This window comes from Mixophyes fleayi, chromosome 1 (genome assembly GCF_038048845.1).
Source record: "Mixophyes fleayi isolate aMixFle1 chromosome 1, aMixFle1.hap1, whole genome shotgun sequence".
Taxonomy (NCBI): Eukaryota; Metazoa; Chordata; class Amphibia; order Anura; family Limnodynastidae; genus Mixophyes; species Mixophyes fleayi.
In genome coordinates, this window is record NC_134402.1 from 171,915,191 (window position 1) to 171,941,687 (window position 26,497).

General features: G+C 39.0%; 1 protein-coding gene across 1 annotated transcript in view; it reads right to left on the reverse strand.

Annotated features, from left to right (window-relative positions):
• Positions 1 to 26,497, reverse strand: part of FRAS1 (Fraser extracellular matrix complex subunit 1) — a 410,417-nt gene that overhangs the window by 227,906 nt on the left and 156,014 nt on the right. Inside the window, exons 5-9 of the mRNA XM_075203987.1 lie at positions 18,713 to 18,872; positions 14,528 to 14,664; positions 12,704 to 12,787; positions 4,724 to 4,825; positions 3,886 to 4,077 (exon numbers count right to left, since the gene is read on the reverse strand). Coding sequence (XP_075060088.1) covers positions 3,886 to 4,077; positions 4,724 to 4,825; positions 12,704 to 12,787; positions 14,528 to 14,664; positions 18,713 to 18,872 — 675 coding nt within the window. The remainder of the gene's footprint in view (positions 1 to 3,885; positions 4,078 to 4,723; positions 4,826 to 12,703; positions 12,788 to 14,527; positions 14,665 to 18,712; positions 18,873 to 26,497) is intronic.

Here is a 26,497-nt window from a genome sequence, read left to right on the forward strand (position 1 = left end):
TATTTTATTTACTTTTTAAATTAATCCCCACCAACCAAGAAAATCCTTTGAGGCTTATATCTAGAGGATGCCCAGGACCTGTCACAAAAAACAAAACACAATTCCAGCCTATTAGTTAATATTTCTGAGCTGCTAATACAGTGGAGTCCATTGTGCAAGGAACTTCCTTATCCTATGAGCCATTTTGACCCAAAAGCTGTCTTCTGGCTACTATGACAGCTCCCATCAGTTCTTCAAATACAGGTGCGCACAGTGAGGCGTGGAACAGCAGTGAGTGCACAATGGAGGAGAAAAAGGGAAAACGTTTATTTTACACTAGCCATCAAAAAAGGGGCTATGTATTTAATACTAACCGTAAGGAATAGTACCTGTATTGTATGTTGGCAAACACGAAAGGGGACTGTATTTTATAATAGGCAGCACAGGAAAGGGCTCTGTATTGTATAACAGCCACCAGGAAGATGGCCTGTATGTTACACTTACCTCTCCTCACTCCAGCGCCCTTCTCACTCTCTGCATCGGGACTGTGCTTCTGTGTATCGGCAGTCACATGACTTGTGTGTATCATGACTTGTATCCTGTGTACCTAGCCTGTATCCTGATTGATCCTTGTGTACCAGTTCCTGCCTGACTTGACCATTCCTGTTCTCCTGCGTTTGTGTATCGATCTCGGCTTGCTGACTACTCTCTGCCTTAGCGATACCCACTTGTGTTACCGACCTTGGCTGCCCTGACCTTGATTCCACCTGCCGCTCCTGTACTCCGCTGCCAGATTGTGTTATCAGACCCAGCTAGTCCAGACTCTGCTCAAGCCTGCTGGTCTGGTTCTCCATTACCAGATTGTGTACCAGACCCTGGCTTGTCCTGACTCTGTTTCTGCTTGCTGACTCTGTACTTACCTAACCGGATTGTGTACCGGACCCACTTGTCTGACTACTCTTTTCGTTACCTTCCGTTGGTCTCTAGTTATTCCCTCTTCCACAATGCTACATTTAGAGGCAGACCATTGGACCACTACCAGTGAGCCCTCGACAGCAAAGCCCATCCCCCCTTACGGCCGTGTTTAGTGAACACCTGTGGGCACGTTAGACTCCGCACCACTGGCCAGTCAGCGCAAATCTAGTTTAGCACAAGGATCCCATCAGGACACTGGTGAAAGGTGTGTGTATACTATATAAGCCACCAGGAAGGGAGTCCATATTTTAAACTAACCACCAGGGAAAACTTTGTTTTGATTATTAGGCACACAGGAGTCTGGCTCACTAACTGAATAGAAATTGTCTGCTATCACACATTTCTAACTGCAGTGCTACCTGAGCATAGTTTTTATTTCCATATGTTCAATCAGATTATATTACATTATTTTTATGATAAGCTATAGTTCCTGTTGCTATGTACAGGCAGAGTAGGTATGCGGACGCCAACCTACAATACTTTATCAGGTTAATTAAAGTGGATGTTGGGTGAAACTCCATCAGTTAAAACACAAATATCAAAATTTAAACACAAATATCTAAATGAAATAGGATATGCTCAGGTGCATGAACAAGGTAATGCAGAGGCTAATATTTACTGCTCTCAGCAAAACGATTGCCAGCAATTAAGAGTGGGATGTAGAGTAGTAAGACATGAGATAGTGAAAGCTCCTAACCAGGACTTTCTATTTGAGATAGCTTCATATAATTCTACCTGAAGAATGCTTGGAGGAGGGTATGGAACAGAGCTATAGCTATAAATACTCATTGTATCTTCCCATTCCAGAGACTGTTCATTTATAAATAAGTCTACTTAAATGACATAAAATAACACCCCCATCACTATATAAACACTGCAGCCATTAGCAAGAGGTTTCCCGACAAGGATTTAGATCTATAATGCTTCATAATGTTTCCCGCATTCCATAGACAGGGAATGTAAACTGCTAAATGCATCCATTTATCTATTCCTGTGCAAATTCTATATGCTGGAAATCCTTTATAGATGAGGGCTACCTACTTGAAGCTACATATGTGTAATAATCGTCAGCCTCTAATCATTTCGCTGTGATTGAATTACGCATGCAGAACGCATTATACATATATACAGTATATATTTATCTAGAGAATATATATGAAATATTTTGGTGAAAGGCAAAGAAATCCCCCAATCTGGCAAGATCCTGTAATTCCCTGAGTTGGAATAATTAAATTATAATCAATGAGGCATGGTGGCTAAGTGGTTAGCACTTCTGCCTCACAGCACTGGGGTCATGAGTTCAATTCTCGACCATGGCCTTATCTGTGAGGAGTTTGCATGTTCTCCCCGTGTTTGTGTGGGTTTACTCCGGGTACTCTGGTTTCCTGCCGCACTCCAAAAACATAATGGTAGGTTAATTGGCTGCTAACAAAAATTGACCCTAGTCTGTGTGTGTGTGCGTGTGTTAGGGAATTTAGACTTTATGCCCCAATGGGGCAGGGACTGATGTTAGATGCCCCCATCCTGCCCACTTCACTAGGAAGTGGGAGGGACTCAGAAGAAAGGCCTGGTATCCTGGGGGTCCTTGAGATCTACCCAAAATCCGGGTGATTAGGCAAATATGCATTACTCTGCTTCAGCCAACATAATAACATTGACGTTTCAGCACGGTTACTACTGAAGCTGGGGCTGAAGCAGCGTAATGAGGAAGCACATTAGCTCAGGGTCATGGCAAGTTAACTTAGAAGACTTTTCACAGCAGCTGAAGAGTCATAGGGTGCTCAAGACTGGTCTAGGCAATCCCAAAGAATACAAACTTCTTATGTTTAACTAGTTGTAGTAAGCTCAAAATAAGCATTACAACCAACATGAATTTTAAGCCAATTTTGTATAACAATTACTTTAAAATGTAATCCTAAAGCAAGGAAATCATGTTGCATTTTAAATTAAACTTACTTATATTCATATTTGACCAGAAATGTTATTATATGCTCTTAAGACTATAAAATATCTTACCTTTTATTCACATTAGTTGTTTAAAGAGTGTACAGTTTTTAAAAAAAGGATCTGAGTTTAAAAATGGAGTTCAGATGGACTGCCAGTGCCAATACCAGCCCAGAGGCTCATACCATTTCCCCCTATGGCAATTCATATTTTTGAATCACTAATCTATGCTTAAAATATTTCCATCTTGATATTTCATTTTAACAACTTAATGAACTCCGTGTCATTTAAGGTCTTGGAAAATTGGTATTTTTAGCGACCAGAACAACTTTCCTATTATTATCTCACTGTTATTTTGTAACAGCTAAGACATTAGTGGCTCCAAAGAAGAGAGATAAGTGTGGTGAATTTCTTTCTCAGACCATAAATCCCAGTCATCAGATGATAAATGAGTAAGTATATATAACAATAGGAGATGGTAACAGTGGCTCTGTTCCTGCAGTGTAACCGGTATGCATGCTGCTGAATAATTTATACATTACAACACTTACACATGTCAATCAACTATCAATAGCACATCCCGTTATTCACTGATTATTAATAGAAAATCCTTCTTCACAGCTGGGTGGAAGTGCCTCTTCTCCACATTACCCACCACATATGTTGGCAGATTGCTTATAGGACTAATGTACTTTGAGGGTTACAGCCAGGGAAGGCAAGCTATGCATGCTATTTCTGCAATGCTGAGTTTGGCATTACTCTCATAACAAAATAAGCTGTGTGGAATAGCTTCATAGCCTTACATTGGGTACTAGAATCAAGTTTACTAAGCAGTGCTAAACAGAAATATAAAACAATATAAAGAGCTATGATTGTAACACATTATACTCTGGTGAAAAGTACACATTCTTAGAGGAAGTGTAGGATAACCACGCCTTAGACAGAGGAGTCAACTATACTAGTAATCTATTGTCATGTCATGCTTACCCATGAGCACTCCACTTTGGAACATTGTGTTGGATAGCACATGACTTTCCCTCGGTCACACAAGCAGAAATCACAGTGACTTCCATTCCAGAGCTCTCCGTGGTACCTTACAGATCCGCCAACCATACAGCTGCCTTTGGGGGACACACACTCTTCACAACACTGTCCAGGGTGCCTCACTTTGGTCTGACCCTAACAAGAGAAGAAAAATGTAATGTTATCTCGTGGTTATCATCAGTGTTTGTTATCATTTACATGCTTCACAGTCATTATGCTCATTTCTAGTTTGTAGCATCAAGCTTTTCAAACTGAAAATGAATGGGCTTAATGGGTATTTGTTGCTTTAGATACATGTTCATTATGAATCAATTGTTTACAAATAGAATCCAGCATACAACTATCCATTAAGGTCATCTGTAACATGATTCACCCTGTTCCTATAACACAAGGAATACTGAATTTGGGAATAAATCTCTATTTCTAAAGAGTGCACTACATATGGATACAAATCATGTGTCTGTCCATAGGTCTGTGTGGCTTGCTGATCCTGCACACTTACTTCCAGCTACACAATGACAGAACTGCTAAGAATGGTTCTTATTCCTGAGTATGTCTGTATCCATGTATCCCAGACACCAAAATAATATTGTAAGCTCCAGTGTGGAATAAATTATGTTAGAGATGCCTATGCTCACGTTGCTGCCCACACAACCATAAATTAATTCCTTGCCACCTCAGCAATAGAACATGGATAACGAAAGTTCCTTTAAAGTCAGCTCTCATGGCTGCATGTCAAGTGACCATCTATTTACTGAGATGCAGAACTGAGTCACATTACCTTGTCACATGCAAGAGGGAGGCAGGTCATCGTATGGCACTTAACTTCTCCTTTGTCACAAATACAGGTAGTACAATGATTTCTCTTCCACTGCACGCCATGCTGACCCGGCAAAGCAAAGGAAAAAAGAACATTTCAAGGCATTTGTAAAACAAACCACATATACCGTATATTGAGAATCAATTTCATTTCCTATAATCTTTGTTTACTCTTGTGTAACTCTACATAGGACATAAACAGGCAGACAAGTGGCAGAATAAGTATAAGTGTCTATAAATAGTATTTACCCCTATGGCACATTTTTTACATTTTATTATCTTACATCATAAAATAAAAATGGATTTATTTATCAATTATCATCACTGATCAAAATAATCTGTAATGTTAAATAAAAAAAAAACATCTCTAAAGCCTTTTCTTAACTTTTGCAAACACAGTGTGGACACTACGATTTTTGTCCATTGTTTTTGCAAAATTGCTAGAATTGCGTCTTGTTGGGTAGGGGACCAATGATGCACTTTTCAGATCGTTCTTGAAGGGATTAAGGCATGACTGAGCTATTCCAGGACATTCGTTTTTTTTAAGCCACTCAAATGTGGCTTTGCTGAATATTTAGTGTCATAGTCCCGTTGAAATTTAAAAATTCTCTCAAGTCCAAGGTATCTTGCAGACTGCAGCAGGTTTTCCACTATCATTTGTCTATATCCTGCTCCATTCATATTGCCCTCTGTTTTTGAGAAGTGTTTGAGTCATTGAGACAGAGAAGCATCCCCATAGCTTTATGTTCCCACCACAGTAGGGATATATTGATCCTGGTATGTTGTTTGCTGTAAGGCTTGCTCCAATCATAACCAAAAACATTCTCCTTTGGGGGTAAATTTATCAAGATGCAGGTTTGGAAAAGTGGAGATGTTGCCTATAGCAACCAATCAGATTCTAACTGTCATTTTGTAGAATGCACTAAACTAGTATCTGATTGGTTGCTATAAGCAACATTTCAAACCCACTGCTTAATAAATGTACCCCTTGGTCTCATCAGACCATAGAATCTTACTATACATTGTATAAGGATCTGCTTCTTCCGGAAAACTCTAGCCTAAATATTATGTGAGTTGAGTCATATTCTCTCCATTTCTTTATGATGGACTTGATACTGCTCCAGAGGATATTAAGAATCTTTGAAATCTTGTTATATATTTCTCCTGATTGTTGCTTTTCAATACCCTTTTATCGCATTTACATTTAATGTTAGCAAATGCACTAACCAACTTTGGGAATTCTTACAAATACTTAAAATTATTTTGAAATCAATTAAAAACACTTCACTTGTGCACAGTTGGATTCTAATAAATTAATGATATGACCTTTGAAGACAAATAATTGCTTAGGTGCATTTTAGCAAAAAAAAAAAAGAGAATACTTATGCAATCAATTATATTCTGTTTCTGTTAATTATTTTTTTTTAAAAAAGCTTCAGAGTTGATGGGTTTTTTTTATAGTACATTAACAGAGTATTTTGTGATGATTAGTGGCTATATTTCCTGAAACAATCCAAGATGTAAGAAAATATATGACACTAACAGTACAATTAAAGTAATTTACAACATATAGCATGTATTTGAGCATGTATTTGATGTGTAGTGCTATTCTTACCAATGGATTTAAATTTTAAATGAAAAGTCTCTCAACAGTTTCTAAGTACTGGAACAATCATTGCAAAGCGCTCACTTTTTAACATACTTATTTCCCTTTAGATAAAATACAAACACTCAACCTCAAAACAGTACAAACCTATCCTGCACGTCAAGATAAGAAAAGCACACATATTACATTAGACAGCAGTGAAATATACAACAACCATCCCAGGGGCGGGTTGGGCCGGAGAGCAGGGGGTTATATGCCGCCCGGGCCGCTTGGTCTGGTACCTCCTTTAGGCCGCCTGTTTGTATGTGCAGTGCCGTCTGCATATACAGAATGCTATCCAGTGCACAGGCGGCTGCATCACATGTTACGCGATGTGGCCGCATCACTAATTAATAAAATATTGTACAACAAGTTGTGGTACAATATTTTATTATTGAATTACGCGGCCGCATCGAGTGACATGTGATGCAGCCGCCTCTGCATTGGATAGCATTCTGTATATGCAGACGGCACTGCATATACAGAATGGCAACAATACCGCTCCGTGGACAGTGCTACAGGGTTCCTCCCATAGCCTACGGGAGCCCTGTAGCAGCAAATCACTGAGGGCCAGGGTGTCAGATTGACACCCTGTGCCCTGCCTCCCCCCCCCTTCCTAGTACAGCTCTCTAGATATGATTGGGCAGCCCCAATAATATTTATATACATGGGAGCCTCAATCACACTAGGAAGCTCCCATGAAGCAGGTAAAGATTAAGCAATAAATGTATAAATAAATATATATAGTAATATATGTTTATAAATAAAATGAATAAGTAATTAATATAAATAAAAATAAAATTTTATATATATATATATATATATATATATATATATATATATATATATATATATAAATAAATATGTGTATATATATTTTCAGGGCTAGTATTGTCCTTTTTTCTCCTGATGAAGTCTGTAGAGACAGACGAAACGCGTTGAGAAGCTGTTACTACTATCCTTATTGCACTGGGAGCTGATCCCTGTGTTTGCTACTTGATTTGTAAGTTACTACATTTTTTATTATTAAAGTGTACTATTGATATCACATCTATGGTCCCTTGTGTGCCCTATTTTCTGAGGCTGACAGTTATGTATCCAGTCGTGTGACCTGTTTCCGACCAGCTGCAGGATATCTACATAAACAATCTCAAAAGTGTTGTTATCTGGTACGCATATATCTGCACAAGTGTGTCCTGGGTGTTTCACATATATTATATGGAAATACTGCGAGTTCAGCCACTGTGACTTTGTTTGAGAATAAGCTGCAACTTGTATTTTACACCTTTATATTGGGTGTTATATTACAGCATTTGTTTCCTGGTTTCTTCTCCACTGGTGTTTCCGGTCCTATTGTGGGTTCTTGTGTGATCCCAATATTATACCAATATACTACACTATTGTGCGCCTCCTCCTCCATTTTTCTTTTATATGTGTATATATATATATATATATATATATATATACATACATATTGGAAGCACCCATTGTATTGGTGGGCAAGTCACCAGTACATAAAAAATATATATATATATATATATATATATATATATAAATATTATATTAGTGTGACAGGATCACCGATAAATAACTTTTGGTATACCAAGTATATATATATATATATATATATATATATATATATATATATATATATATATTGGAAGCTCCCATTGTATTGGTGGGCAAGTCACCAGTATATAAAGAATATATATATATTTAAAGAATATATATATATATATATATATATATATATAATATTATATAAGTGTATATATATTTACTTTATATACTGGTGTCTTGCCCACCAATACAATGGGAGCTTCCAATATAGTAGGAAGCTACCATTTAGGCAGGACAGGACGAACACCCACCCCTGCAGCCATTATTGAAGACTAGAGCAAGCAGAGCACAGCAAGAAGAAAGAAACCACAGAAAGAAGGAAATTACAATCACTTTTATTCAGGTAAGTGTATGTTCAGTTTTTTTATATTATCTTATTCATTTTTATTGTTAAAAATATAGCATTTTTTTTGTGTATGTGTGCAAATAGACAATCATAAAAATAGTGTAGTGCTATTTGTATGATGATCTATTAATAGTGCTTGATGAATAGGTTCTGCCAACAGGGGTTATCGCCAGCGATAAACCTATTAGCAATTTGCGAAGCAAAACCAAGCCATTTTTTTGATGTCAAAAACATCAGTTTTTTCAAAGCAAAATGTTTTTTGCACTTTGATAAATCAGCCCCTGGGTTCAGTACTGTAATAGAACATAAATATATAATCTATTGCTAAACCTCCCTCGCACCACCACGGATGAACAGGTAAAAGCATGTAAACATGCTAAACCTGTTGTATAGCACCGCGCGACAGCTGTATAGCCTATCACTGGCGAAATGAAGCTGCTGGGCATGCCAGACAGAGGAAATCGTCACTGGCACCCTGCTGCTGAACAGTGAGTCCCAGTTACACTGGGCGTCCAGCTAATTATATATAAAAATCTATGATATATTTTTGGAAATGTTATTTATGCATATATATGTTTTTGGTTACATTATTTATTTTAATTATTTAATTATAATTTATAATAAATGCCGCTGATTAACACTAAAATAGCCTCTTTTTATCTTATAAAATATATATTGTACCAAAAAACGCCCTTTAAGTCTGGGCCGCTACTTATGGGCCAGTGCTGTGTGCTTGCCCCCGGGCTAAAGTCTGCCAGCCAGCCCTGCATCCCGCTAATCCATTATATAGACTTTTTCTCACTATGGGCCTGATTTAGAGTTGGACGCAAGTCCTTCTGTTCAGCGCATAAAGCACTTTTGGCCAAAGATCCATCTCAGTTTGCACTCCGACTGAGACGGATATCCCAGTTGCACCTCTCTGCACTTAGAGAGGTGGAACGGGGGAGGTAGTGGGCGAGCCTAGCAATGTAAAGGGGTGTTCATGCAGTTTACATGTTATTTTGAGTTGAAAGCAAACGCAGATAGGTCTCTAGGAGACGTATCTTTTGTGGGACTTTCAGCTGGTGCAAGAGACCTTGGTGTATGAAAAAAAAATTGAATTGTAAAAAAAAGTTGTGCCCCCTCTCCCAAACAACATAACCAACCCATATGCTGATTGGGGGGGACTGACAATTTTTTTTTTTTTTTTTAATTTTTTTATATTATCTACTTTACAGGGTGCTGTGCATGATACACTTGCACACCGGCCCATAAGGCAAATAAAGGGGTGTGTTTATGCAATTTACACAGTATTTAGAGTGGCACAGATCTTTACACTTACACTTTAAACTGAAATTTACGATTTCAGTGTAAATCGTGTCCGAAATGAGGTCCTATGTGTCATGAATATACATACACCTTCAACCCACATCACCTTAGAGTGTGAACATGCTGGTTATTGGGGAGGATTCAGGTATGTTCCCACAAATGCATAAGTTATTGAGAGATACATTTACAACTGCGATGACAGCTAGAGTAGAGTTACTTAATGACCTAGGTGTAAAGTTTTTCCTTACTCTATATGTTTCTACAAAGCAAGTGTAATTATTGTGGTGCATCTCTGCATGTATTATTGATACTATTAATATTTATTGAAATGGCGCCAGAGTACTCCACAGTGATTTACAATTGGAGACTGGGTTTTAACACACAGACAAAGAGGTATGAGGGCCATATATGTTATTTTATTACCTCTTCCTGCGTTTAACTTTCACATTAGATTCCGAAGTCATCAGTGCAGAAAAAAAAATATATTAAATATTTTACAGGGGGGGAGATCAGTTAGAAATATGACCTTTATCAGAAATGATACCCAAGCTTTTGAAGATGTGAGGGCATTGAGAATACCATGTAACCCCCACAACATTCCAATCTCTATAACAGCAGCTTGCCAGTGAATGCACATCTTTTCAAAGGGCTATTTCACTTGTCTAAACTCAAAACAGCAATATTTCCCGTTTTTGTTATTGTAAATTAAGAATGACAGCACAGGACTGTTTTGTCCCAGTTTAAACATTTTAATTGATTGACCTATAAATCACACACACACACACACACACACACACACACACACACACACACACACACACACACACACACACACACACACACACACACACACACACACACACACACACACACACACACACACACACACACACACACACACACACACTGCCAAGATTCAATTAAGGGATGAAAACATTTTCAAATGTAACCCATACTTGCCAACATTTTTTTTTTTTCTTCCGGGAGATGCCGGCTGGGACGTGGGCGTGCAGGGGGCGGGGCTGCGAAATCGCGTCATTTTGGCCCCACCCCCGTGACGGAATGACGCAAATCGCGTCATTTTACAGTGGGGGCGGGGCTAAACGCCGCGATTCCGGGTGAATCGCGGCGTTTAAACTAAATTTTTCCCCCTTCCTATCAGGGAGATTGCCACACTCGTCCGGGAGACTCTCGCAAAATGCGGGAGTCTCCCGGACAATGCGGGAGAGTTGGCAAGTATGATGTAACCTGTTGGAAATCCTGGATATAAAAAGTTTTATAGAAACTTTTCTTCTGGAACCGAATCCAGCCAATAAAGTATTTCTATTTGCATATAGTATTCAATACATCACGCTTCTGATAAAAGGAAAACTAGGTGCATTTGAAAAATAGGCAAAGTAAAAATAAATATGATTAAACTGCAACTATATCTACCATTCTGCTATGGGCCTTATGTTTCATAAGTTGCTATCTTACTGGGAGCTTTTAGCCAGAAACTACTCTATTGGTAGAAGTGACACCCACAGTAGGCTGTGTGAACAGGAAGAGAGCATCATAACAAACAATACATAAGCAAACCTACATACTGTTACATACATTTCTAATTGGATAATATTCAGTTCTACATATTTTTTTTAACCTATTCAATATTTAATGATACACACTTTCCTAACAAATTTTGGTAATACAATTCTGTTTGGTGGACCACTATTCAAAAGACCATAAGAGAATTAAAATGTAAAGATCTTTACATATTACCTGAACATTTAGGCTATTATTATCATATATTTTTCTACCACTGGATTAGTCAGCGCCGTACATTGGAGCTTACATTCTAAACTCCATAACACACACACACACACACAGTAGGGTCCAATCTAATCAGCAGCCAGATAACCTACCAGTATGGCTAGGTACCACTGGAGCGTTTTCGTCCAATCATCGGGCAAATCAGCCGACATATGACTGTTCGGTCGGAAGTCAGGTTAATGTGTATAGTGACACGATGGTCGAAAGTCGTTCAGAAGTGTTGACTGGCGGTTCATTTAGTTGGTTGTACTGTTTAATATTTTCCAACCAATCACCGACCCATCATGTAGTGTGTATGAACTCATGCTCCCGATCTGCATAGAGTTTACAGAGTTGTGTTCTTTTCAGCCGATGCTAGTGATGAATGTCCCGATGAATAAATGTAGAGCATGCTGTAGAATGAATAATTCATTTGTTCGTTCTGAGGCAGAATGTTTTGTCTCAGAGTCACAGAAGCTAATGAAATTCGTTAGGACATGTGTATAGTTATAACAAGGCGTTTTAATCAGTGTGACAATAATGAATAAATGAATATTGTGCTGTCATTCTCTGAAGACTAGAAGACCAGGGGCCTGGTTCATTAAGGATCTTAACTTACAAAACTTCTTATTTCTCCTGGACAAAACCATGTTACAATGCAAGGGGTGCAAATTAGTATTCTGTTTTGCACATAAGTTAAATACTGACTGTTTTTTCATGTAGCACACAAATGCTTGATAGCTTATTTGTGCACTGAAATTTAAAGTTGATATTACATTGTAACATGGTTTTGTCCAGGAGACTGAAATAAGAAGTTTCTTAAGTTAAGATCCTTAATGAATCAGGCAGGCCGCAGATGAAGGACCAGATGAAAAGCACAGCTCTGAAGGTAAATCGTGTCAGTGTGTATACATGAATCGCCACACTAATCGCACCTTCAGTCGTAGATACAATCGTTTGAGATAACACGTCGGTTGGAAAATTCTGCAGTGTGTACCTAGCCTTAGTCTTTGGAGTGTGGGAGGAAATCGGATCGCCTGGAGGAACCCGGCGCAAAAGTGGGGAGAACATACAAACTCCACAAAGATAAGGCCCTGGTGCCACACAACCACTGTGGTGAACATCATTTTCTACCATAATATAACTTTTTATTTTGCTACTTTGAAGAGATCAGAACATGACATTTGGATGCAGTTTTAATATAATGAACTCGGAAATCACCTCAAAGGAATTACCTCATATGTCTTTCCAGATACAGTACATGATTTAGGAAGGCACTCAGGACAACACTTTCCAGGAACAACAGCCAATATTTCATCCTAAAAATATAATTATGGTATGTATTAACCTGTCAGTTGCAGAAAGGAAGAGATGTAGACAAAAAAACACTTTTCAATCAACGACTGGCTGTCAGGCCTGTGCTAACAAGCCTGGAGTGACAGTTAGTACTACACACACGTTGTGAGACACAGTAAATTCCAAACACCTCCTGTAATCCATTATACCTAGGATAGCTTCTCACAACACAGAGTAAAACCCTAAATTAGACCATTAAGCAATAAGTGTAGAAAAACGACAGAACTCTATTATAGAAATGAATGTAGAGAAAACCTTTATATGCTTTTGCTCATGTCAAACACATGCTACCATACACATAGTTACATGTAATAAGCCATATATGTAATTTTACACATTAACACACATATTTATTGCACTTTAAACAACAAGTATAGCACAATTAGGTAGTAGCAATTGTAGCCTGATGGATGGATGTAGATGGATGTGCTTTTTTGCTAATTTTTTCAGAAATAGGCATTAAGATTTGAAATTTCATACATAGATTAGAACCTGAAGGTTGGAAGAGGTCTTAGAAGTTGGGATGGATAAAGAGTAAAGCTGGGTACACATTGATGCAATTATCGTGCACATCACACAATAAACCACTGCTTGGTCAGATATTACACAATGTGTACGCTCCCAAGATCAAGATTTTTTCATAAAAATGTCCTAAAAATCTCGACCAACAATGTTGGGCAAATGTGGAAGTGTGTATGCACTCACAACCAGCAGTATGGCAGATATCTGTAGAGTGTGTACAGAGTCACGATCTTTTCAACAGATGGTTATGAGAGATCTGAAGGTAAATCGTGTAGGTGTGTACACATAAATCTGCATGCTCATTGGTACTTTCAGTAGTTGGGAAAATCGATAGAGAAATTGCATCTGAAGTAATTCAGTAGTGTATACCCAACTTTAGAAATGGTGTGTGTTAGATATGTGAAATTTGAATCTGCACTTTGCAGCTTCTCTCCTATTGGATGTGTTTTGTTACACTGTTCTGTTGAATCTGCTATGTTGTAACAAAAGTCTCACTTTACTTTCTGTTTGTGTGCTATTGAAATGAACAAGCCCCAGCCTGTGTGTCACCCTTGGTTTCAGTGTATTATTGAGTCTATGCAGTCATTATTTAATATACTAGAGTGTAATATAACCAGATTATCCTTGTGTCAGCTTTTGTGAACAAACCTTTTTACAGACCTTTCTGTGTGTGTAAACCATACTTGCCAACTTTGGCAGTATTATTTCCATCATAGAGGCATGGCCACAGGGATCGCCTCATTAGGCCCCAACCTGTCAACCTTTATCAATATTGGCCTATCACACCAGGGGGTGGGGCAGGTAGACGCATTTAGCCCCGCCCCAACTCCACCAACAAAGAGGAAGAACTCCCAAAAATTTGTGAGTCTCCCGGACATTCAACATTGGTATAAATACACACTTACACATATTTATTTTATTCTATTTATATGTGAGTGAAGTTGTTTAAAAACATTATGGCCTTACTGGAATATATTAAACAACTTAACAATTTATATCTGTACTATTTGTTCCTGGTCATTTGAAGCCATAAAAGCTGTGAAATTTGTTGTGTACTAAATGCCAGACGTAGTGTTTACTATTTTTCAGCAAGCCCACAGTATAGCCCATAACCTTTACGGTATGAGGGGTCACTTTTCTTAAGCATCAATAAAGTACAGTTAACCTTAGCAGTGTTTTACCTTATCACACAGCATGGGCAGACAATCGGCTGTGAAGCACTGGGTCACCCCATTCTTGCAAGTACATCTGGAACACTGACCCAACTTCCAGTCCTCTCCGTCCTTCAGCACAGCCCCATTATCAAAAGTGCAGGGCTCTGTAACACATATAAAGTGAGTGTGATCTACCATAGCGCAAATGTACTTGAGGTGAGCTATCACCTTCCCAATCTTATGTAACAGCAAAACAAACATAAAGGCACAGACCCTCTTGGTTATGTTTATATACCAAGAAAGCATGGGTGGGATATTCAACAAGTCTACAAACTTATATATAACAGGCTAGCTCTAGTCCTGCTCCGTTCAAACTACTTTATGCACAAACAGTAAAGAGAACAAGAAAAAAACAAAACAAAGGTCACTCACACCATAGTGAAATAGACCTAAAACGGTGAGATACACTATTTAAATGTTATTGATTTGCAATGCCATGCAAGTATTCTGCTATTTATAGGTGTGCATTGTCATCCTGTGGTATAACAATAAAGTTTTGTCCCTTTCATTTGTCATTAAGCCACTATTCAATCTATCATTCCCCACATCAGAATCTATCATTCCCCACATCCTGCTGCGTGACAAAGGTGCCTCAGTTTGCCCAATGCAGACACATGTAAAATAAATTCTATGGAAGCTGTATCATGACACCTTAGAATTTCAATCAAAATGACAGCTCCAGTCATATTAATAAATGGAAAATGTGGAGAAATAAGGAAGCCTGTGCAAATTAACATCTCAGTTTATGTTCACAGAAATGTAGAGTTAAAAACTGCTAATAGATGAGGTAGGAGGCTGATTAACATCCAATCAAACAATGCACCCCAGGTGCAACGTACAGTAATCAAGCTTTCATTAAAACCACTTGAAATAATGTATGCTAGACCCTTTCCATTTAGTACAGGCTTTCCGCATTGATAGTAAATGTCAGTAAATGGCATCACACTAAGTGTACTTAATTGGATTCAGGGTCTAATTTGAACAATTGGGCCTTTTTCCTGTCACTAATTAGACTGTGCTGTCAACATAAGAGGGTGACAGGACCAGATAACTGAGGTGAGAAAATGAATGAATAAAAAGAAAACATTTAAATTAGTTTTTGCTACTTAGTATTCAAGACAAGGGATGTGTGCCATACATAAAGATTCCAATACATCCCTGCACTGTGCAGCCATGGTAAGAGTTGGCTGGATAGAGGGAGTGAAATTTATATTGACAATCATCTTACTTACAAAATTTATTCAAAGAAATTATATGATTACCTCATGTATATGATTAAATAGCCAAACTATGTTGAGCACTTGGAAAGAAAATCCATCTGCAAAATGGGAAACTCATACTTGTCTACTCTCCTAGAATGTCTGGAAGACTCGCAAATATCAGGGAGTCCTCCCTGACTCCTGGCAGAGTAGGTCCCCCTCCCCGATACCATTTAAATTTTCTCCGAAGTGGGCTATACTGGGCCCAGATGGTGCGATTTGATGGATATCAGTGTCGAACTGGACCTCGGGGTACCGGGGAAATCCCCCCTTTCCTATAGCCCCTTTCCCTAATGGTCAGATCTCATTTCCGTATGGGGCGGGGCCAGGACATGCACTTGAGCCCTGGCAAGGAAATGAAGGAGCAGCCTGTGCTGCTCTGTAGTACTAGGGAGTCTCATACTCCTCACATAGTTACTCAGCCAATAATTGCATAGACACACCTACCCTACCCTACCCACACTGCCCCAAGTCACAGAGGAAGCACAGCAGGAACAGATAATTGTAATGGAGTTTGTGTGTCAGTGTGTGTGAATAAGTCATGCTTCCATTAACTCCACCTGCCACCTTCCCCCCCTCCCTGCTGTCAGATACCCCCAACTGCGACGCTACCAACTCACTATTCAATGCTAGTTACCCCATGCTGCCACTGGCCTCACCATCACATTGTTCCTCTCTGCTGCTCTACCTCACGTGCCACAATTTCTCCCTAAAGCTGGGTATACACTACACAGTTTTCGTCGAATAATCGGCTCAATCAGCCGACATACGACCGCTCGTTCAAAAGTCGGGTCAGTGTGTGCAGTGACACGATGGTCGAAAGTCTGCCCAAATGGACGATTGTCGTCTCATTTAAATAGTCGTACCGTTAAATATTTTCGTTCCAATCTCGTTTCCGCTGTGTAGTGTGTATAAACTTCCGACCGATCCACAAGTGAGTACGAAATTACAGTCATTGCTCACGACAACATGGCTGTAAAAAGTCGCTAACGGGACAGCTGCTCTTCCCTTTATCGTCCTAAACAAGGCTAGTGTGTATGCAGTGCATGGACCGAGCGATCGGACCATCGATCGCATGTAAAATCGATCAGCATAAAAAGTTGGTGGAAAATTCTGTAGTGTGTACCCAGCTTAACAGACGCTGTACTGATTTCCCTACACAGCTTTCATGAGAGAAAGAGAGAGACAGAGACAAAGACAGAGAGAGAGATAGAGAGTTCATTGACTGTTTTTTGGCAATGTGACATGACTGATATATTGACCTAGCAACAGAGCTCGAAGTGCTGGTATGGAACTTTGAAATAAACAGCTGGAGGCCGGGGGCCTTGGGGTAGCCAAGGCCCCCAAAGATTTAGGGATTTTGATAGAGTGAAATTAATTTTAGATTCATTTTAACACTATATAGTATAATATAAAACATAATAAAAGATGCAAGGCTATCCATGCTGTGTCTCTCACGTCTCCCTCCTGGCTACTTTGTGTGATTCTCTTACATATCTCCGTAATATTATAATAAAACTTTCCCAAATATCTCCCTTATATCTTCCATGTTACACTTATCTCTTTATTTTCTCTGTCCCTATGTGCCCCTACCTTCATTGCAGGTATCCCCCTCCCTACCTGCTTGTCTCGCTCTTCCCTTACTCCTTCATCCTGTCCATCTATCTCTGACAATACCTCCCTAATTTCCCACCTATCAGGACAGAGCTGTCCCAATTGGGATAGCGGGACAGAGCCCTCAAATCAAGATGGTTGGGGGGGAAAGAATGTTTATCTTTTGCAAAGATGTTTCAATTAATTGCAAGTATTATCATATGTTCCGGATTACAACTTTGTTTTAGCTACCACATACTTGCCAACTTTGGCAGTGAGATCTCCAGGAGGGGAGGTCTCGCTGCGACATCCTGTGGGCATGGCCACGTCACGTGAATCGTGTCTTTAGGACCTGCTCCTCAGCAACAATTTATCAATTTCGGCCTGTTACAGCAGGGGGCAGTGTAAGGATGCAATAATTAACCCCACCCACTTTACTGACAAAGTGGGCAGAAAGCAAAAGGTTGCCCTGGTCCCCTGGGAGATTCAGGAAGAGTAGAGAACTATGAGTTACCAACATTGTAAAATATATTCCAAGTGCACTTCAATGACAGGTGCTTCAATGCACATTATATGTGATGCAACAGGGAGGGGAGAGCCTGTTAGCGAGTCTGGGGGTGTGGCCATATAAATTTTCTGTCATTAAGCCTCAGCCATGTGGCTCAATTGCGCTATTTGCTGCATAGTACAGCAAGGGGCGGGGAAGGGTTATGTGATTCGCTGTTAATTGCATCATAAAGCCCCGCCTCTACCCATTTCTCCAGGAAAGAGGGCGGGATGCTGGAGGTTGTACTGTTCTCCCGGGAGAAGTCCTAGAAATATGTGAGTCTCCCAGACATTGCAGGGGAGTAAAGAACTATGAAATAAGTCAGGCCCCCTGAATATTATTAAAGAGGTGCCTAGAAACTGACAGGTGACAAATGTGTCTAGCTACAGTGTAAGGAGCAACTTGTAAGTTTTTTTTCTTTAATAAAAACATCTTTAACTTAACTGGCTTATGCCTAAATGGTGTTATGTTAATTCTTGTTTATTGTTTTCTAAAATAACTTACATTTTATTGCAATGTAATCATAATCTAGTGTTGGAACAGAGGCCTCTTATTATGTCTCATTTATTTTTCGAGGGGCTGTGGTGTTATCCAGTAAAGCCCCAGCAGACAGGTTTATTACATACTTTAATACATAACAGGTGAACTGGAAAGCATTTCTGACTGCAGGGCCCTCACAGCATGATAAATTGTGACCATAGACTGGTGACCCTTATAACTTTTACATACATCACGACAAGGCCTTACACTCACCTCCTGTTCCCACACACATAGGGCAGCATTCTCCAGGAGCCACACTTTCCACTTCTCCAGCTTTACATCTTGGCCTGGGACAGTGTTTTGAGGCACATGTTACTTTACCATGCACGCATGTGCACACAATGCATTTGGAGTGTGTCCACTGTGTACCGTGCTGTAATCACAAATTCAGAAGTTACAATATGTAATTATCATCCATATTTGTCCAAATTAAATGATTGCCTTATTATTTATATAGTTTGACATAATCACTGTATAATTTATATAAATTAAAAAGTTCAGAGTTCGGGATAAAATGATAAAAAGTCAACTGAGCATTAAAACAACATAGAAAGAAACACAAGCATAATACACTATTTTTAGCCAATATAATAGCAAATAATTTTTTTTTTAAAAAAAAAATGTTATCAAATGTATAGAAAGCATGTGGTTTATGTATTTAGTTCAAATGTTAGTGCTGCGACAACACTTCAAACTATTGAAATCTATACAATAATTCCAAGTAACATTTCTATCTTTCAAATATCTATCATACTGTCATGAAAAAGTAATTAACACGTACTGAAAATTCTAGTAATGATTCACCAATTCAGACTTGAAAGTCTATTTATCAAAACCTTGCGGTTTTGAAGACTTCCTATAGTTGCCTATTGCAGCAATGGAATATCTTTGGCCACACAATTTATCACTGAAAGGTCGCCGAACCAGCTGATCAATGCAGGCCAGTAGCGGTAAGAGGAATATTTCCGGCTCACATGTATGCACTGGCACTGGAAGCAGTACTTGTACTGCCGCTGTCCTTGTTAAATAGTCTTTACATGGGGAAGCTTCACCTGAGGCCCTCATGAAGACTACTGTGATATTCCTTACTGGTCCTGGGGCTTTTATAAATTGGGAAAAGCCCTAAATCCCGTTGTGTTTGCATGGGTTTCCTCCGGGTGCCCCGGTTTCCTCCCATACTTCAAAAACATACTAGTAGGTTAATCGGCTGATATCAAAAGTGACCCTTGTGTGTGTCTCTGTCTGTGTATGTTAGGGAATTTAGACTGTAAGCTCTAATGGGGTAGGGATTGATTGAATGAGTTCTCTGTACAGCGCTGCGGAATTAGTGGCGCTATATAAATAAATGGTGCTGATACGCCCCCTGGATATCTGGCTATATGGCCAAATCTAATTAGCCTGCTTACCTCGTTACTTTACTCAGCTTACTCCAGGAGTAAGGTGCCATAAGAAACACTGAAATCTAAATACAGATGCATGTTAGTACTCTTATACAGGGCATGCATTAAGGAAATGCAGATATTTATGCCCCACAAACGGACTTTACTCCAACTCTTGAAGGGGCCTGTATTTTTTTTCAGGTGATATCACTTGTGGTCTTTAAAGTGTATCCATCATCTATTATCATTCATTCTTCTAACATACTATTTTATTGAGGATAATCTAATTCATAGCCCCTTGACTAAGTAAGGATATCAGTGCTTCTACAGGGTCACACAGCAACTTTTGGCGCTTGGACACTTAGAATGAGCATGTCACTGAGGACTTTGTACCCATTCAGCACCAGTGTCTTCCCCCATTGCCAGAGCAGACTTGAATATGTTTTTCTACTTGTGTTCATGATGACCTCATTTTCATACCATGAATTATAGAAAAAGGTCTGATTTTAAGTAAGTCACACTGCTGCCAAACTGAGAAATAAAGAGTCCACTAACTCTATAGCAAACTTAATCACTGTAAACGAACATGATAGATAACTGTAAAAGAATAGTTCTTAAAAGCCACTTTCCTACAAGCAGCTTGGTGTAGTGATACAGGACCTGATATAGAGCTGTGTTGATTTAGAGGTGTAAATCCAGCTAGAAGTTGTCATTTTGTACCTTGGTAAACCATGCTGCACTGCAGGGGAGAAAATGTAAACTGTGCTGAGAGATTTAGAGTTCGGAGGAACTCTAAATCTCACAGTTAAAATAAACTTGTCAGTGTTTGCGTACTGTGGGTAAAAGCTGCCTGCATGCAAAAAATGCATCTGCAGCCCTCACATTACAACAGGTGCATATGTGCACGCTTTAGCTTTATTTGCTCCTACTCTAAATGAGGCCCATAAGGCGGCACTTTTGGGGCCCTATAACAATTATAAGAGGTTGGTATAAACCAACATCAGCTATTTTAGTTACACTTCTATGCTTCCTCCTCCATTTCATAAACACCCTCTCCCTACAAACTCATGCCCTATTTATTCTTCTTGTATCACCTCCAGGAAAGCCCAATGTGATTTTTCCACTTTATTTCACAAATTGTTCATGCAGGGCTCAGCACTGAGCTAATGCAAAATGCAGCTGACACCATGTGGTTTTGGATGTATCAACAACTGAGACCTAACATAACCACATTAGTCCTTTCAACAGCTTTTTTTGTATTTTTCATAGTTGAATGCAGCACTGTTACAACTTCTGCTTGAGAGTTTCATGTGAAACTTGACTGTTTGCAAAGTTACTATCTAAAATGAAAACATATTCCAGTTTGTATTTACACTTGTAACACTTGTGTTGACAACAGTTGTATGTGATCCCCTGCAAAAGACAAAAGTGCTCAGCAAGTAAAGCGTTAAAAAGGCAATCAGCAGCACCGGGTAGTAGAGCCTGGTGGTAATTAACAGCGGCCTTTACTTTCCAGCACAATTTGTGTGTTATGCCTCTATCATGGGAGAGAAGGTTACATTCTCAGTCACCTTAGCCTTTCATTAAATTGGATACACTTTTCCTGACAGGAGGATTAATGGTCCTTACGTTAGGCCTTTCTAAAGCTGCAGCATAGAGACCTTAGCAGCATGAGGATAGCATTCACAGCAGTGATTAGTACTGTCTCCATGACCTGTACAGCATTGTGCCAAGTTCCCAGCCTCACAGCTTCTGGGGCAAAATGTTCGTCTGAAGGTAGGTCGTGTGGAAACAATAACCCTAACCTGTGCTGACCCAAAATGTGTGTTACAAACAATGATGCCTCACTAGTCTACCAAATACTGCATAACCAGGGCTGGCATTTACACCAACATAACACAATGTGGAACACAGGTTACCCAATCCTTGTTATTCCAATGACCCAGTTTAGTTTATAAGTATTAAAAGAGACAGCAAACCTATTTTCAGAGGATATTTTTGAAGACGCCACGGGCTAGACAAGCTTTTCAGCATCTACTTACATGCTATGACAAGATATGTATATCTGAAAAGGTATCTATACTATTATAATGCTTGTGTGTTCAGTCAACCCCATAAGCAATCTGATTGGTTGGAGGGTAGAAAATAGCATAATGGCTGAGGACATGGAACAGACTGCTGTAATAATCATTCTCGCTATGCTGCATGCTAATATCAATATGTTTTCTAATTAGATAATCGCTTGATCTCTATATTCCACACATGAAGTGACAACATTAAAATGATGATCTATTTTGTTATCTGACTGCACCAATTGCTTGTCATATGTATTTGTATATTTAATTCTTTCTGTATTCACAGAAAATGACAAGTTGTTTAGTCTATTTAACGATATTTGAATTTACGCGAATTGTATGTGCTTGAAAAAATATATTATGTACGAGAGGAGCAGGGGAATCAAGTAAAAGGAAGGATGATATGATTCAGTCAATAGAATGGTCTCAAGTATGTCTGAGCCTGAATTGTATTTTTTATTCTACAAAAATGTTTGAGTCTGATAAATGTGAATAATAGAATCACTCCTATTTTCTTCTGCGACCTGTTGTAACCCAAATAGGACCACCTATATCTAGTTACCTTGCAGAAGTAGGTTGTTAAAGAACCACTGATACCATACCTCCCAAAAGTGGGTTTTTAGAATGGGGACATGAAAAATGGTGATGTGGTCACATTAGTTAGAGGCATGCCACATCTCCAGGGGCATGCCTAGCAGGGCCGTAACTAGGGCTGTGCGATAGGGATGCCCGCCCAGGGGCGCAACACTGAAGGGGTGTGCAGTTTAGGAATATTTTAGATTCATTTGGTTAAAATTGAGGGCTAAGGGGTGACATATGTCTTTCTCGCCCCAGGCGCTAGAATTCTAAGTTACAGCTCTGATATTGCCTAGGTCCTCTGAAGCATCGCCCACATCACCCATCCCTAAAAATATCCCTGAATTTCCACTAACAATGACATGTGTGTGGAGCAGGTTAGCAAGACATAAATCTCAAAAGTCTCATCAGTCTGGGCAAATGTCCTGGCTGTCAATACAGCGGGACAACCCCCTAGATTTGGGACTGTCCTATCTATATCAAGAAAATAGAGAGGCATTCTAAAACTAAAATAGTACCAGTTACCTTTAAACTGTAAGTTTCAGAACAGAACTTTATCACTACTAAAGATACACATTGAGATAAAGCAGTGATCACACCAGACACCTTCTCTATAAGTTTATTGAAGGACAATGCAGTCTGTCTCTTTTTGGGCATATTATAGTCATGCTCAGTTTTACATTGGCCTGTGGTGCAAAGCAGGCTCTGCGTTCACTGAGAAGTGAACATATCTTCAACAGACCTAAACATAGAAGTCCAAATACAGCTAAATGGTGCAATTCTGCACATGGAGAAACCATGTTGCATTGCAAAAGATACAATTGCATTTTTTTATATTTTTTGCATACAGGGAAAATACCACCTGGATTTGCATGTTGTGTACAAATATTTGGCAGCTTAAAATTTTTACACTGAGATTTACAGTTGATCTAAGATATGCCACTCTCCCAAATCTGCAGCGCAACATGGCGTTTCTAAGGTGCAAAATTGAACCTCCAAGCTGGATTTATTCCTCCCTCTAAATGAGGCCCCCAGTGTCCAGTAAAATAGGAGAAAAACATTGTCAATATTAAATCTAATTTTTTTTTCACATTTAGAAGGGACTTAAAATGTATGGTCTGTTTGGCATTTGAAAAAGTACAGCCAGTACTGATTTGTTCATTACAGTTCAAGCTGACATTGTGACAGATGTTTAAAAAAATGGATACAAGCTTTTATCTGAAGTGACTGATAACAGAGAACACTCACTTGCACCTATCAACATAGCAAATGTAAATAAGGTATGAAATAACCAAGGATTATTATGTATTTCGGAATGATACAAAATCATTTTTCACTTGTTTAACTTGGATTTTAAATGTAGGCATTTTTAACTGCTATAAAACCTCAGTTACAATTCAGTTAAATCGATAAATCAATAAGAAAATCAGATTTGTTGACCTAAGAGAAAAATAAGGATTACATTTGTGGAAATAATTGTGTAGTAAGGAAACTGTAGAGTAAGACAATTAGTAGTGTCTATATACAATTAAACTGTCAAACATTTCTAGATCCCAGGAGTGTGCATTAAGCTTCACTGCAGATGCCACCAGTCGGAACATTTAATATTATTATTTGTAAAGGATCGCAAAATATATACAGAATGTATGTGCAAAATGAAATAATGAAAATGTTGTACGTTTAAAATAAATACCCTGCCAAGTTCAATAATTCGTATTCACTCAGTATGAGAATGCTGGGCTGTTGAAGTCACTATTGTCATCTATGAAGAGTTTGAGAGAGGTGTGAATTTATTATATATATATATATATATATATATATATATATATATATATATATATGTGTGTGTGTGTGTGTATGCATAATTGCATATATATGTATATGTATTGTTCTTTTAATTAGTGAAGCTGCTGTGGCATCAGTGGTCCTATCTCTGTGCAGGCATCCAGCATGCATCCACCAATAACACAAATCGCGTCCTCATGCCCTTACACTTGACCTCTGGAGCTCCCAGAGGGGAGGTCCAAAATGTAGGCAAGTGAGGATAATAAACATATCTAGTTAAATATAAAAGCACTCCAGTTATCAGTTATTTCAAGTGTATTATTCAGAATAGTAATAAAAAGCCATTGATACATATTATTATGTGCAGCTTTACTTACTCTTTAACTTCATCAACTGTCTTAGCCTCAACTTTTAGGTATTAGCACTTACCTAAGTTGCCACCTGGAAAATCCAGAAAGGTTTGAGTCATGTACAGCAATGTAGTCAGACCATTTCTATTTTGTTGTAAATGCTATGAACTTATCTATGGTCCTTTAAATATTAGACTCTAGACTGTTTAGCATTGGCTAAGTCCTTATAAATTCCAAATTCTGACAACAGACAGGTGCTTTTATACATTATTAATATTTTCACTAAAACTACATACATTGTGCCTAAAAACCCTGAAGTAAGCAAATAAAATATTTTGATGGTGTTTCTTTCATGATAAGGTTATGCAATCCTTAACCTTTGAGATAATATGGGTGGCATAATTATAAAATATTAATTGTATAAGATAATGTTGTGATATGCCAGGAAATTCATATCCACTTGAAGCCCTTCAGGCAACTGTAAGATGAGAATGGATACATTTGCATAGCCTTTTGGTATTAAGTTAAAAAAAAAAACTTGCATCAGTTGTTAGAGAGCTTTATAATTCAAAGGAAAACGTTTAACAGATTTTAAAAGGACGTCACTTATGCAGAAGATAAGAGTTCAAAGTAGAAGATTTTAAAGGACAATACATGAGTTCATAGCATTTACAACAAGATGGGTCTAGTCTGATTACTCTACCTGACATACTTCAAGCCTCGTTCTCTTTGGTAATGTTGGCAGTGAGATGCAGTAACATGAATAATTACAATCAATAAGATCTCATCAACCAGTCATCATTTTGTGGGTGGAGCCTACACCATCAAGAACATGGAAGTAGAGCATCATTCACTTACTAAGCTATTTAATTAGACACATTGTCAGGGCCGGTGCTAGGGTCCACGGCGCCCTAGGCATTTTTAAAAAAGCGCCGCCCTCCTCCCTCCTCCCTTCTCTCCTTACCTTGTCTCACCACCGCCGCCTCTCTGCTCCGTCTCCTCCACTCACTGACACTAGTAAGTGGAGGGGAGGAGACGGAGCAGAGAGGCGGCGGTGGTGACAAAATAGCCTCTTCCCCCCCTCCCCGTCCATCTGAATGCTGTGCGGCGGCCGTGACAGGTATGGTCAGCGGTCGCCGCACAGTTTTAAAGTAATTCAGAATTCTGTGGCGCCCTCCAGAGCTCGGCGCCCTAGGCAAGTGCCTAACCTTGCCTAATGGGAGCGCCGGGCCTGCACATTGTTAATTTCATAAACACACTCAGTCTCAGATAACACTAAGCAGTTACCAAACATACCACATAAAAAAAATTACTTTGATGATAAAATGTTTGGTTATACACATATTTTCATCATTCTGTTTGGTTTTTTGGTTTTGTTTTTTATGACAGAATCCTTTTAAATAAAAAATAATTAAATTAAATGGTTGTAATATTGTTTTCAAAGCTTAGGACGGGAGATTGACACATAGGAGATTTGTATACACTGATCAGCTACAATAGTAAAACCAACTTCCTAATATTATGTAGGTCCCCCTCATGCCATCAAAACAGCTCTGCCCCTTCGAGACATGGACTCCACAAGACCTCTGAAGGTGTCCTGTGGTATCTGGCAACAAGACGTTAGCAGAAGATTCTTTAAGTCCTGTAAGTTGCGAGGTGGGATCTCCATGGCTCGGACTTGTTTTTCCAGCACGTCCTGCAGATGCTTGATAAGACTGACATCTGGGGAATTTGGAAGCCAAGTCAACACCTTGATCTCTTTGTCATGTTCCTCAAACTATTCCTAAACATTTTTTGCAGTGTGGCAGGGCGCATTTTCCTGGTAAAAGAGAT